This window comes from Lineus longissimus, chromosome 1, assembly GCF_910592395.1.
Source record: "Lineus longissimus chromosome 1, tnLinLong1.2, whole genome shotgun sequence".
NCBI lineage: Eukaryota > Metazoa > Nemertea > Pilidiophora > Heteronemertea > Lineidae > Lineus > Lineus longissimus.
Window position 1 is genome coordinate 329,647 of NC_088308.1, and position 12,682 is coordinate 342,328.

General features: G+C 44.2%; 2 protein-coding genes across 3 annotated transcripts; both read left to right on the forward strand.

Annotated features, from left to right (window-relative positions):
• Window positions 1-791: 791 nt before the first annotated feature.
• Window positions 792-6,852, forward strand: LOC135483168 (uncharacterized). 2 transcript variants are annotated; one of them, XM_064763794.1, is made up of 6 exons: window positions 792-1,025; window positions 2,772-3,020; window positions 4,387-4,525; window positions 4,904-5,033; window positions 5,323-5,459; window positions 5,721-6,852. In XM_064763794.1, the coding sequence occupies exons 2-6, from the start codon at window positions 2,822-2,824 to the stop codon at window positions 6,049-6,051; spliced, it is 936 nt and encodes a 311-aa protein (XP_064619864.1). In that variant the 5' UTR covers window positions 792-1,025; window positions 2,772-2,821; the 3' UTR covers window positions 6,052-6,852. The 2 variants fall into 2 exon arrangements, with proteins under 2 accessions (XP_064619864.1, XP_064619874.1); XM_064763804.1 differs by lacking the exon at window positions 792-1,025 and adding an exon at window positions 1,041-1,226.
• An 88-nt stretch (window positions 6,853-6,940) lies between these two features.
• On the forward strand, window positions 6,941-10,161 carry LOC135483161 (uncharacterized). The gene is made up of 2 exons (XM_064763780.1): window positions 6,941-7,684; window positions 8,079-10,161. The coding sequence occupies exons 1-2, from the start codon at window positions 7,569-7,571 to the stop codon at window positions 9,055-9,057; spliced, it is 1,095 nt and encodes a 364-aa protein (XP_064619850.1). The 5' UTR covers window positions 6,941-7,568; the 3' UTR covers window positions 9,058-10,161.
• The last annotated feature ends 2,521 nt before the right edge of the window (window positions 10,162-12,682 follow it).

The following is a 12,682-nucleotide window of genomic DNA, read 5'->3' on the forward strand; positions in this document are numbered from 1 at the left end:
CCAACTGTGCTGTCACTGAGCACTAGAGTTTTCTGATCAAATAAGCCAACTGTCACCAATATTTAGACAAATCCGTAGCCAGAATCAGCATCTTTAACGGTGGTCACGTACTGCTTGCTCAGCCCTTTCTCCAGAAGCTTGCCTTGGCGGTGTGACAGAATCTAAGATCAACTGCCTGGACCTTAATGGTCACCAACGTATAGACAAACCCAAAGCCAGAATAATCACCTCTATTAGTGGTCATATAGCGCCCTGTCATCCTCTCGATCATAAGCATGACAGGTCAAACAAGTTCGATCTAAGAACAACTGTATACTTCATTGGTCACCGCAATGAGACTTAAGCCAAAGTCACATTCAGAATCTATGACAGTAGTCATACATTACCTTGGTGGTCATGCTTTCCTCCACGCTAGGATGGCAAGGGCCTACAGCTACTGTCTGTACTTCATTGGTCACCGTAATGAGACTTAAGCCAAAGTCAAAATCAGCATCTATGAAAGTGATCACAGACTACCAGGGTTGTCATCCTTTCCTCCACGCTGGGATGGCTAGATCCTACAGCAACGGCCAGCACTTCACTGGTCACCGATATTTGGCCTATGCAAAGTCGAATTCAGCATCTATGAGAGTGGTCACGCACTACCTGGGTTGTCCTCCACCCAGCGACAGCACGATCCAACTGCATAACCGACTGTACTGGTCACCAATATTTGGCCTAGGCAAACTCAAACTCAGAATCTACGACACTGCCTCCCTCTCAGCTCATCTCCAACAAGCACGACAAGCCGGGATGACAAGATCTACCGAGCAACTGCTTCGTTACCATGGATAAGCCTCGCCACCATCAGATAGAAGCCCTGCTGACCAATCCTTTCCCAGTACAGCTCTGTCTTTGCCATGGCAACCAGTTGTTGGGCTTAGTGATGGATGCTGTGTTTCATTTTTCTATTCGCTGGTGGAATGCCACACATTGTGCTACAAATGCGTAGAATCGAAATACACCGCACGATCGATGTAAACAAGGTAAAGTAATCATCTGTTCTTGGCGAACAAAACACCCACAAGGTTGCTAAGTGTTCTTAAAACAGTGTTCATGGATTTGCTCTAATCCGCAAGGATGTAGAAACGGGATGCGTTTCTACAACGCAATATAGGTTACTAGATTGTGTTGAAAGATGTCGTTTGAAGGCTATGCATTTGGACAGGAATCTTGTTAGACTGAAGGTATGTTGTATAACTCTGTGTGTCTTCTACTAATGTTCAGTAGCGGAAATCATGCGCTGTGGTTTTGCCAGTAGGAATTGTCTGACGTGTGTAGATTCCCGAAAGAATGCCTGGGAAATTGTTGCGCTGTCGCTCGATCGGTGTAGGGAAGTTTATGCATAGATATGTATCGATATTCATCTTCCTAAGGTATGAATTTGGTGATACGTTGTTAGCGAATGAACGGATTGTGTGCATTATTGCAAGAATCAGAGAGGTGTCCGTGTCGTACATGGAAAACTGGGTTGACACAGAGGTAAATATTGGCGAGATCATGACCCTAATGTCTTTAAAATCCTAGAAAAACGAACGTATGGTTCTGTTGGCGTCAGTGGCATAGCCTCGTCTCTTTGATTATCTCCTTGTGCTGCTAGCTTTAGTAAGACTGTAATGGGGTTGGGCAATGTACTAGTACGATTTTTTGGTATTCTATCAAAAAGTATCATGATGACATTTTATTAGTGATATCATGTAATGGTCAGAAATGTTCGTTTAGTTGCTATGGGAGACAAACCATCGCTTAAACACCAACACGTTATTGATCCTTACGAACATTGTCGGCTATTCTGATATTCCATAATTCAACCTGTGCCCACTTAAATGAATAATTCGGTGTCATATGAATTAGGACTGGTTTGATTATCTATGAAAGACAGATTCTGGCGTTGATTGTGTTCGATGGTCCACCAAACTTGGTTTCAATAAAATTGGGGAGTTTGGTATCAAGTACATGTAGATAAATATGCTATTCTGTTTAAGAAGCAAGACCTTTGGTTCATACTGTCATCATCATCGACTATCTTTCCTATCATTGAGAATGAGCTTTGGTTTGATCTACAACCCACCTGCAGTAGCAGTCATATATTTAGATCTTGATAATTGATTCCCCGGGGCCATTGAACAATAACATAACGGTGTAAATATGATTATTGACATTCAATGATTCTGACTGTCATTGTCAGTACGCTACACACTAATGATACCGCCATCCAATTTACTCTGCCAATCAACCGAAGGGTGTGTTATTTGCTCAGAGGAATGGCTGACTGATCAATCGAAAACGACACAGCATTTACTTTTGTAATCAGTCTTTACCTGCTGGAATAGTACAGTGTCTCGAAGAAATATATGTATTGATATATCGACAATATTCCATTTACCTACCTGAAGGCAGTTCTTAACTGTCAATATGAAACTCACTGAAATAAATGCCACTGGTATCCAAATGCCGGTGAAACATCTGTGGTTGTTTCCCATGTGTCAGTGTTTCCAAACAATAGGCAGCTAGAGAGACCATGACTTTTCAATAGGGGGAAACACAGAAAAACTTGTCAATCTATCTTTTAGCGTTCCCAAACAATGAGGGGAAACACTCAAAAATAGAAACACTCAAAAACATTACACCGGTATTACACTATTGTGGGCACGGTGGATCGATACTACCCTTTATTCCTTCCACAGGTGGTGTTTTAAAGTGATGAATACTCATTGTCATTTCTTCCACAGGTTATGTAACCGTACCCATGGCCAAATAGCGGCCCCCGTACCAGCAAGGCATGGGGTATGAGCCAACTAGGTATTTGGTGCTAGCCGTCCTTCTCACCTCGTCCCAGTCATCACAATCAAAGGAACCCAAAACAAAGGAATGGACCAAAGAGATCTTCCCGAACCCTCATCGCCATGTCTACGACTGTGGCCAGAGAGGCAGGAGGTCGAATGTCTGTGATCCGAACCATATCATTACTTATGACGAGGGTAACACTTTTATTATTTTATCGAACTAAATGACAAAAACATCTTGGCAAAGCGCACAGTCTTTACATGCTATTTCTGGATTGTCCTTGAAAAGTCTAAAATATACAAGTAACCCAGGAGGGCAGGAAGCTTGGTACGCTTGAAGGCCTACCTGAGTAAACAAGATTCATGCTGAAAGAGAGGCCTTTGCCATGATACACAACATTGAAAACCAGCTAATTCAATTGTTTGCTGTCAAAACCACTTCATTTTTGATAAAGCTTATTCAGCTGTAGAGTGGTAGGAGATGTGTACCACTCCTCTCTCCGCCTCTACCATGCAGCATATGAGTTTAAGGCAGAAACACCTATGAGCTGTTCGTGACCTGGTGGTTGGTTTTTCAGTCGCTTCTTGTACATACTTTTGATAACAGCGGGAGACTTCCTACAACTTGTGGCTGTCATTCAATGATTCGATTAAAACTTGCGAGCAACGTTATTTTGATTAGATATACGATCGAATACATTCTCTTGGTTGCTCTACCATGTGTCCACATGCTCGTCAGACCGCTTCCTAATTGGCCAATGAATCGCGGTATTCGCTATTGATTAGCTTCTGCGGGTCCATCAAGGCTTGTGAGGCGCAGGTTGCAGTCAATCAGGCGGAAAGGGAAGCTGCCCTGAAAGCAATCGATGAATACAGCGACATACTGCTTTCAACATGTTTCAAATATCGCGTGTTATTTTAAGATTCTTTCAAAACGGCACCTGGGCTGTACGGTAGGTGCAGTACCTTGAAGCCCAATCAGTGAATTTTATCTGTCTAATCGAAACGCTGTCTTTAAAGAATAGATTACGTAGTTTGAAGTCGTTGCTTTAGAGGCAGGCACTGGTATAAGTAAAGCCACAGAAGTCTTAGGTCCGGTCTGGAACTAATGACCGGGGTAGCCAAGGTGTTAGCCTGTGACAGAAAGACTCAGTTGTCCTTGTTGACAACAGACACGATGAAACACGAACGCATGGAACTTATGGATTGTGGGCACATCTGTTTGCTGTCTTCACCAGGGTTTCTTCGCATCCGGAACAAGTGGTCTCACCTGTCTTATATAGCATCTACCATGTATTTAAAACAGGCATCGTGCAAGAGAAAGATGACATGACATGACGTGTTAGCCTACTGCTTTATGCATTATTCATGTTGGTGGTATTGCTATCGCTATATGATCAATATCCCAATGAAATCTGGAATCTGGAAGACTTTGTGATATTATGATTCATTGTGCTGTGTTAACCAATTCCCTGTTGCCATAAATATTGAGATGCTATGCCACGAAGTTTTTCGAGAGTTATATATTTCAACTTCTTTCATTTATATCTCGATTTTACAGCTGTCACCCTTGACAAAATGATCGACCGCCTGAAAGAGCTTCCCTGTCCATGCGACGTGTGTCCTGGAGGTAAACGGGGCGGGTACAGCATCGGTATTGCACTTGTGCCAATGCTTAAGTTGACAGCAGAATATGATGGGTAAGTGAAACATCGGTAAAATCATCGTATAAAAGTTGTGGATTACCTTCTTACCTTACGTCCCTTGGCGGTAGTTGGAGACACCTTAGAGACTACATAACTGAGTCAAAGGAGCCTGGTCTTCAGCAATCCGACAAAACGTTAAACCTTTATCTCCCGTTTTCCATTGTCCCGGGCTACGTCTTCATTCGTACCTAATATAAGGTTTAGTTTCTAAACTGTACACTGTTTTCAATCTTATCAAAAGGGTTCGCGTCCGAAACATATAGGTCTTAGGTGCCACCAATGAACTTCGAAAGGCCCAAATTTATGTTAACCCCCAGTTGGTCAATAATTTGCGGACGAACTCTATCTGATATTGATCTTCTCTCTGTTCAGGTCGGTGATCACCCCGAAGCAGCTGATGCTGCAGATAGAGCAGTTCGCGGTCTACCTTAGAGATAAGAAGTGGAACTTTGGCATTTGTAACAACGATATCATTATCCTTATCGTCGATGAACTAGACATTGTAAGTTTGTCGATTTGTTAGTACTACTACTACTACTGCTACTGAAAAATACACATGTAAAGATACACCAAACAAAGAAATGTCACAATACACCCAAAATAACAAACTTGGCTAAGTCATTGGGAATACGTCTGGCAGATCTCTGGTCGTTGTGTAGTAGCATCAAGTGATGAGTTCTGGTTGGTGCCTCATCTTGGTTTACGAACTGAACGTCAACTTTTAGTATTTCATACCAAGCTTACTGCTACCATGATAGCTTCTCAACGTTAAACACCTCTATCGTCTGCAGGTTTTCATAACAACCGGATCAATAGCCAAAAACAAAGTCACCAGCCTATGTCTTGATGAGTCCAATGCTAGGGTCAACGAGACATTCAAAGTGGGCAACTATACTCAGGCATTAAAGTTATTGCTCACAGATTTTAAGTAAGTCTCGTTTCACCATTTTCATTGTAGAAGAAATTGCTTCGCACAAGTTTATGTTTTGAAGTGTATCCAATTGTCCATATAGTGTGAGGAATGCTAGATTCACTCTCAGTGTTGTATACCCTTTGTCATGTAATGACCGGCTTATTCTGTCATTATTCTGTCAATAAACATGGCAGATCCACCACCCAAACTTTATGAGTTGACTATAAACATCAATCGCTAACAAGACGAGTAAAGCGTCTACTCCATACATTTCAGGTATTACTTCACAAAAGGTGGCAATTGCACTGTGGGATTCGGGGTCAAATCAGACTGGCCGATAGAAGCGATAGTCGGAGTGATCACAGGAACCCTGGTCTTTTTCATCGTGTGTTGTGTGACGCTGACGAGGTTTTGCTCGGGTGCTGGTGCATCTGGCGGCGGGAGCTCTCATAGGCATCATTACAGTGCGTACACTCGTACACAGAAGGAGCAGAGGGACGGCCTCGTTGAGGGGAAGACCATAGAGGGAGATGGGTTCATGATAGATGCTATGATTGATGCTAGGGAAGAAGCGGCAAGGGAGCGCACGCATGTTCATGCTGTATGATACAGCTTGGGGGGAAATGATTACATGAAGGAAAGAGGCTTCTCTCATTAGAGTTGTCACAGGGCCCAAGCGATAGGCCGTGTTCCGGTAACAATAGACCAGCTCGATCCTTTGTAGGCTGGGGAAACTGACGGGTGTGAGCAGTGCATTTCACCTCTCCAGAATTCGTTTGGGGAAAGATCGGAACAGCCAGTCTATTGTGGCTCGGAATCGGTATCATTGATCGGGTACCGTAGTTGTAGGCCTATTACATGATTAAGTCAACGCTTAAACAGGTGTTACAGCTGTCGTGACGGGTGAAAAGCCTTGCAGTCGTTTTGAAAGTCGACCTACATTGGGTTGGCTATAGAGCTACTGCAATTGATACAAAACATCCTCGGATTGGCATGATCCTAAAAGTATTCAACCCGGCTATTTTTCGAAAAAGAACTATTCTCACGGAGCTTATTCTTTCATTTCATTCGTAAACCAATTTAAAGGTAGTGCGCTGTATCTTACTGTATGCTCCTTCTGTGTATGTGAAAATGTGCTATGTTTCATCTTTATCCATTAGTGTGAACAGATCGAAGTACATGTCCGCGCTATATTTGTCAGTCTTGAAGAAGTGAATGTCGTGTCTGTGTGCCTAAACTCCAGGTAAAAGCCGTGCAAAGCACCCTGGCTTATCAGGAAAACTTAATCAACCACCGTTGAAATTGATATCTGATGATAGTCCCGGCCACCTGTTGATGGTTCTACTCATTATCTTTGGCACGGATGCTCTCTGTTCCCAATAAATCGAACTCATGTGATCTATGGCCATTTTGCCTATTCGTAGTTCTTTTCTTAAAGTGTCAACAACTTGTGCATGAGGTATGTTGGTTTTTCATGAAAAAAATCGCTTCCAGTCGGACCATGATTTCTCCAAACGGGATGATAGAAAAATCGTTGAACTGCTATAAACAATGTACTAGGAGCCGTAGGCCTGTCTGAAATTCAAATGCCAAGCCCCAATCCGCCTCGCAACATTGACAAAAATCAGTCACACCGAAGTTGTCCCTTCCGATAGAATTACCATTCGGCAGTTCGGATCAGGAAATGTCTTCATTCGCCGAAACCACCCATGTACGCCCATAGATAGAGTGGAAGGGAAAACACCGTTCAATGCCAGGATTTGAAACTAGTAACTGATTCGGCGAAACGGTTCAAGAGTTGAGGTAAAGCTAGTAACTGATTCGGCGAAACGGTTCAAGAGTTGAGGTAAAGCTTGATGTCTGAAGTGAGACAAAAATATATTCTGCCCAGCTGTAAAACCTAGGTCAACTTTCGTAATCAAAAGGAAAGAACAGGACTTAGTTTCTTTTGCACACACTGTATTTGCAATATATTGATCCATCTCTGGGCATTGTGTGCTCGGCATTGTGTGCTCGGCATTGTGTGATGGGCAGCCTGCCAGCTGTGCAACGCGTCCGACTCTCCGAGTCGTTTCTCGGTTTGGTTTCGTAGAATCGGATTCCGGAAGTTAGGTCTGAATTTAGATGTACTTTATATCATTCATCGTCGACAGTGATAAACGTCCTGGGCTTTGTAGTCTGTTTCTGTTGATCACGAAGACCATACATAAAACTGAACGCCTAGTGTTTTTCGGCAGAATGTAAGTTCGTCGTTGTGAAATCGTTCACGCTAGTTGGAGAGTAAATTTGAAGATTATGCATAACTTTAGGCCTTTTGAGATATTCGAATCAGTTTGCAGGTATAGGTGATATTTTTGCGAACTGAACGCCGTGTAAAGTAATTTCATTAAACATGTTAGAAGAAGTTTTACCATTAAAGTGTTAACTTAATACTTGGTTGGCATGAGATTCAGAGAGCACTGTAAAAACAAACTTTAGAATTTGTCATGATACCGTTCGACTTTTAGAGGCATTTTCTTCACCCTGAAGATATCGATGCTCACTGGCGGCCCCAAGATGTTTGATCAGATTGGCAAGATCATAAAGCGCGTGGTCCGAAAGCTGTCATTACCGCCGTTCATATTCTCTTCCTAGGATGGCAAGTCTTGAGATACCTTACCAGCTCATCGAGAAGGAGGAGGAGTTGGATGATGTTATCGCAGCCATCAAGAAAGAGTCCCTGATATCAATGGACTGCGAGGGGGTCAAGCTGTCCCGCAACGGATCCTTGACAGTCCTCTCTATTGGCACCCCCTCCAAGACATACCTGTTTGATGTCATGAAGATCGGTGAAGCTGTCTTCGGCAAAGATCTAAAGGAGATTCTAGTGAGTACCAGCATCGTCAAGCTCGTGTTTGACTGCAGACGTGACGCCGATGCCCTTTGGCATCTGTTCAAGGTCAAGCTAGCTAACGTCATGGACATACAGCTGATGCAAATTCTGTACGAACGAACACACCCAGATGAAAAGTCGACCTCCCAAAAGGATATGGAGGCACACCACAGGGCTTACAAAGACAAGTCGCCCATGAAACGAGCTCTTTTCGATTGGCCGAGGATCCGCAGCCTGGTAAATTGCATCGAGTGGTATTTGAAAGATTCGTCGCTCCTGGCTGTCAAGAAAAAGGTCAGTCTGACAACCACAGGAACGGACCAAGAAATGTGGGGCAAGCGGCCTTTGACCGAGGACATGCAGCGGTACGCTTCGCTCGATGTCCAGTGTCTCTTCGTCCTGTATGAGAAGCTCAAGGCCGGACTGACGTCGACGGAGGTGGCTACTGCGCGCAAGGGATCGGAAAGGTATCTGGTCATCTTCAGAGACCAAGAGGAAAACGTGACGAACCCATACGAAAACTATTCGCTGCTCCCGATGTACATATTGACGGATCCGCCCACGTCTTCCTCGCAGAGGCAGTGCCCGATCTGCAAGCGACATCATCTCCCCTTCGTCGAGTTCCAGCAGGGGATGTGTAGGCTCTGTCAGATCAAGAAATATGCCCATGATGACTTCGTGAGGCGTAAGGGGGAGCCAACGGTGAGGAAGTATCAAAGAAGCAGGTACACGCCTTACTGATGCAACACTCGTGGACCTTTCTTATCTCAATTCAGTAGATCCAGAATTATAATACTGTTCAGAGTGGACACGCAGCTTCTTTGACTTCAGGGGACCTCAGTAGTTCAAGACCCACTGTGCTGTTCAGAGTGGACACGCAGCTTCTTTGACTTCAGGGGACCTCAGTAGTTCAAGACCCACTGTGCTGTTCAGAGTGGACACGTAGCTTCTTTGACTTCAGGGGACCTCAGTAGTTCAAGACCCACTGTGCTGTTCAGAGTGGACACGTAGCTTCTTTGACTTCAGGGGACCTCAGTAGTTCAAGACCCACTGTGCTGTTCAGAGTGGACACGTAGCTTCTTTGACTTCAGGGGACCTCAGTAGTTCAAGACCCACTGTGCTGTTCAGAGTGGACATAGGTTCTTTGACTTCTGTGGACATCGGTAGATCTAGAATTATAATACTGTTCAGAGTGGCTGGATTATAGTTTATTTGACTTCTGGGGACCCAAATAGACCCAGAATTATTGCGAGTGGACATGGCAAAGGACCATTTCCTGGGCCACGATAATCTTTTGGATGATAATGATGATGATGATTGCTTCTACGACTACTGTAGGCTTTAGTTATGTTGGCTCGATCCAGGAACACCTGCAGATCCAACCCCCCCGCATAACTGTTAGAACCCGAGGGCAGAGTGAGAGTTGCACGTGACATTACGTCCTGTCTAAACCGCGCATGTGTGGAGGAGTTGCACACGAATGCAGTCGAGCACAGATTAATCACGAGAATCGGGATTTGATGACAGCATGCCATTGTTATTATGATTTAAGTTCACTCAAGAACATCGCCACGGCCCGAACTATGCACGTAATATAATAAATACATTACGAAACCTTGGATCAATAAACCAACATAGATCTATCAGCCGTTGTTGTAACATGTGTTCCCAATCGCTTATCGATTATTTTGATTAAAAAACATGAATTTGGTGTTAATCGGTGCGTTTTGTCGACATGTCACGTGGTTGTCATAATGTGTCGTCACATGGTTCTTCTCGGGTCCCTCGAGTCCAACCCTCAGTCCATGGAGAGTGCCAAGCCCGCGTCGCTGGGACAAATAAATATTGCAGTTCGGCTGGAATCCGATCCGATCGGGTCGAATCCGACAGCACGCCCGAACTCGCCCCTGAATGGGACCATACATCTTGGAATGGATGGCGGACAAAAAGAAAATTTCAGCGACAATTTGCTTGCATTTGCCTCCCACACACGTTTTAGGGAAAATTATTTGCAAAACCGTCTCCATCAAGTAAAGCATTGTTTATCAAGCTGTATTTAATGCCAATTATGTTAAACTTATGTACTCGAAAAATCGAGAATTTCATCGTTTTGCTGTCGTCAAAAGTTTATATCGAGGAATTCATTCGAACATTTTCGCCAGACATACCCTTAACTTCGTGTAGATGTCGATTTCAGTAGTGATCTAATATTAGTAACTATGGCCGTGTACCATAATGCGTTCTGAGTTTGGCGTCACGCCTATGAAATCTTACAACATGGGCTGGTGCATTCTGCAGACACAAGAGAAGGAAATCACAGGTTGACAGTCGCACCGGGGAGGATTTGATCAGCAGATAGGTGAGTTTTCACACTTGATCATGAAACTGGCTTCATGAATCGATGCGACCACATTCGAAAGTTGGTCAGAGGAAAACACCTGCGTGCACAGCATGATGCACTGGTCAATATTTTCACAAAAGAAAATGTTACCCGATGGTGGCCGTCGTCCGAATTTAGTCTATTCTGAGGACAAGAATGATTTTATGGTTTAATTGATTATTCGTCTCTAATTCATCCCGCATTGTTGAACAGTCGAACTTTTGGTGAAGTTGATGGGTTGTACAGTTATATGGAGCTCCAAGCAGCAAAACGTGGCGAGAAATGTTGAGATACACCTTTAGGGTGCGCTCGTCAGTATTTTTCAGTATTTGTCAGGGAGATCAAACTAGCAACCTAAGTAATAATGTGCCACCCTTCGAGCCCTTCACAGCGGATAACTATAAGGTTTTCAGTCAGTTTCAACACAAAATTTAGTCCCTGGTAAATGTCCGAGAATCTTGATGACCAAATTTTCCAAACACTTGTTCGATTTTATACGGTCATTGCATTTTCTATAATACTTGTTTGTCTGTTTTCAGCTGGGGACGAACCACACGTCTGTTTGCCGGAAGAAGTTCCGCTTATACCAAGGGGGGCTGTTGGAACTTTAAAGATAAAACATTTACCTTGATACTTCTAGCAGATAAAATGCCTCGCTCATATCAAGTAAATCGGCACGTCCGGGACAAGGTCAGCACTTTCTCCTTCGTGAGCCTTCCTCCTCCATCATGGTGCATCTCATCAAAACAAACCACGAACGCATCGCCGCTGAGAAACGTCTCACGGGACCTTCAGAAAATGTCCAGAATTCACTACAACGCTTCGGACAAGGATCTGGAGTCATGCGCCTCTGATACAGGATGTTTGGATCCGAAATCGCTGCAGACAACTCCGAGGGGAATGCCAATTCCTAACATCGTTCCGCACGCGCCAAGCAAACCCAAACGCGACACGACTGGGTTGCGCAGGCGTGGCGCGGATGTTGGCGCCAGTCCCATTCTCCCCGACCGGAAAGTGAGGCGGCTGTTTCGAGAGTACACCCAGTGCGATGACAGCATGAACGCGTCCATGAACACCTCGGATCTGGCAGATTCTACCTTTGATGATGGAGACGGTTCTTTCAATGAGTTCCTTCCCTTGGAATGGGATTACTCCGACTCTGGATTTCTTGATGAAGACGATTACTTGCAGAAGCGAGGCGAGATGGCAAAGTCTTAAACGTAACTCTCTTGAAAGTGTGTTTGACTGACGAAGGAGGCCTATACTGTAAGCTCGGTTAAGAGCCGTTGCGACTTTGTAATGGAATGTGGTTGTGGGAAGGGGTATATTTCTACCGAGGAGTGTTGACAACCGTAGTGTTCTATTTCACTGACCAATAATATTGCGGTTTTCAACTCGCCTCTGTCGGCTCACCTCAAATAGGCCCTTTGCCAGATAAGCCTGGACCACCCAGGGTCGGCAAACCAAACTGCCTTAACAATAGGCTTTTATGGTCTATGACGCCAGACAATGCGTTTCGAGCCATGGTCTCGTGTAGTTTTCCCATGAAGATCTATTGTAAAGATAGTTTCTTTGCCGACCCTAGGTGGCATCGGCGTATTTGGCAAAGGGACGCCGATATTGTGATGTCCCCACCCTGAGAGAATACAGTATTGTTTCACGATATTAGGTTAAATAGGAGATTCTGATATGAATCGCCATCTGCTAAAGTCGATGCATTTTCCCGTGGACAAGCGTACAAAGTAAAATTGCGCATTATAGTACCCTTCTCTTAGGTTCTGTCTTACAGTAACACACATACAGTGACATATATTTTGTATTTCATTTTCGATACCCGCCGGAATCGCGGATGAAATAACGAGTTGAATAGTCCCATTCCCGGAATATACCCTTGTGGCTTGTCCACTGTAATTGACCATTATCATTCGAAGAGCAGCTAACTCTAGTGACTCCAACAATGAAGACACTGGACAGTTGAAAGTACCT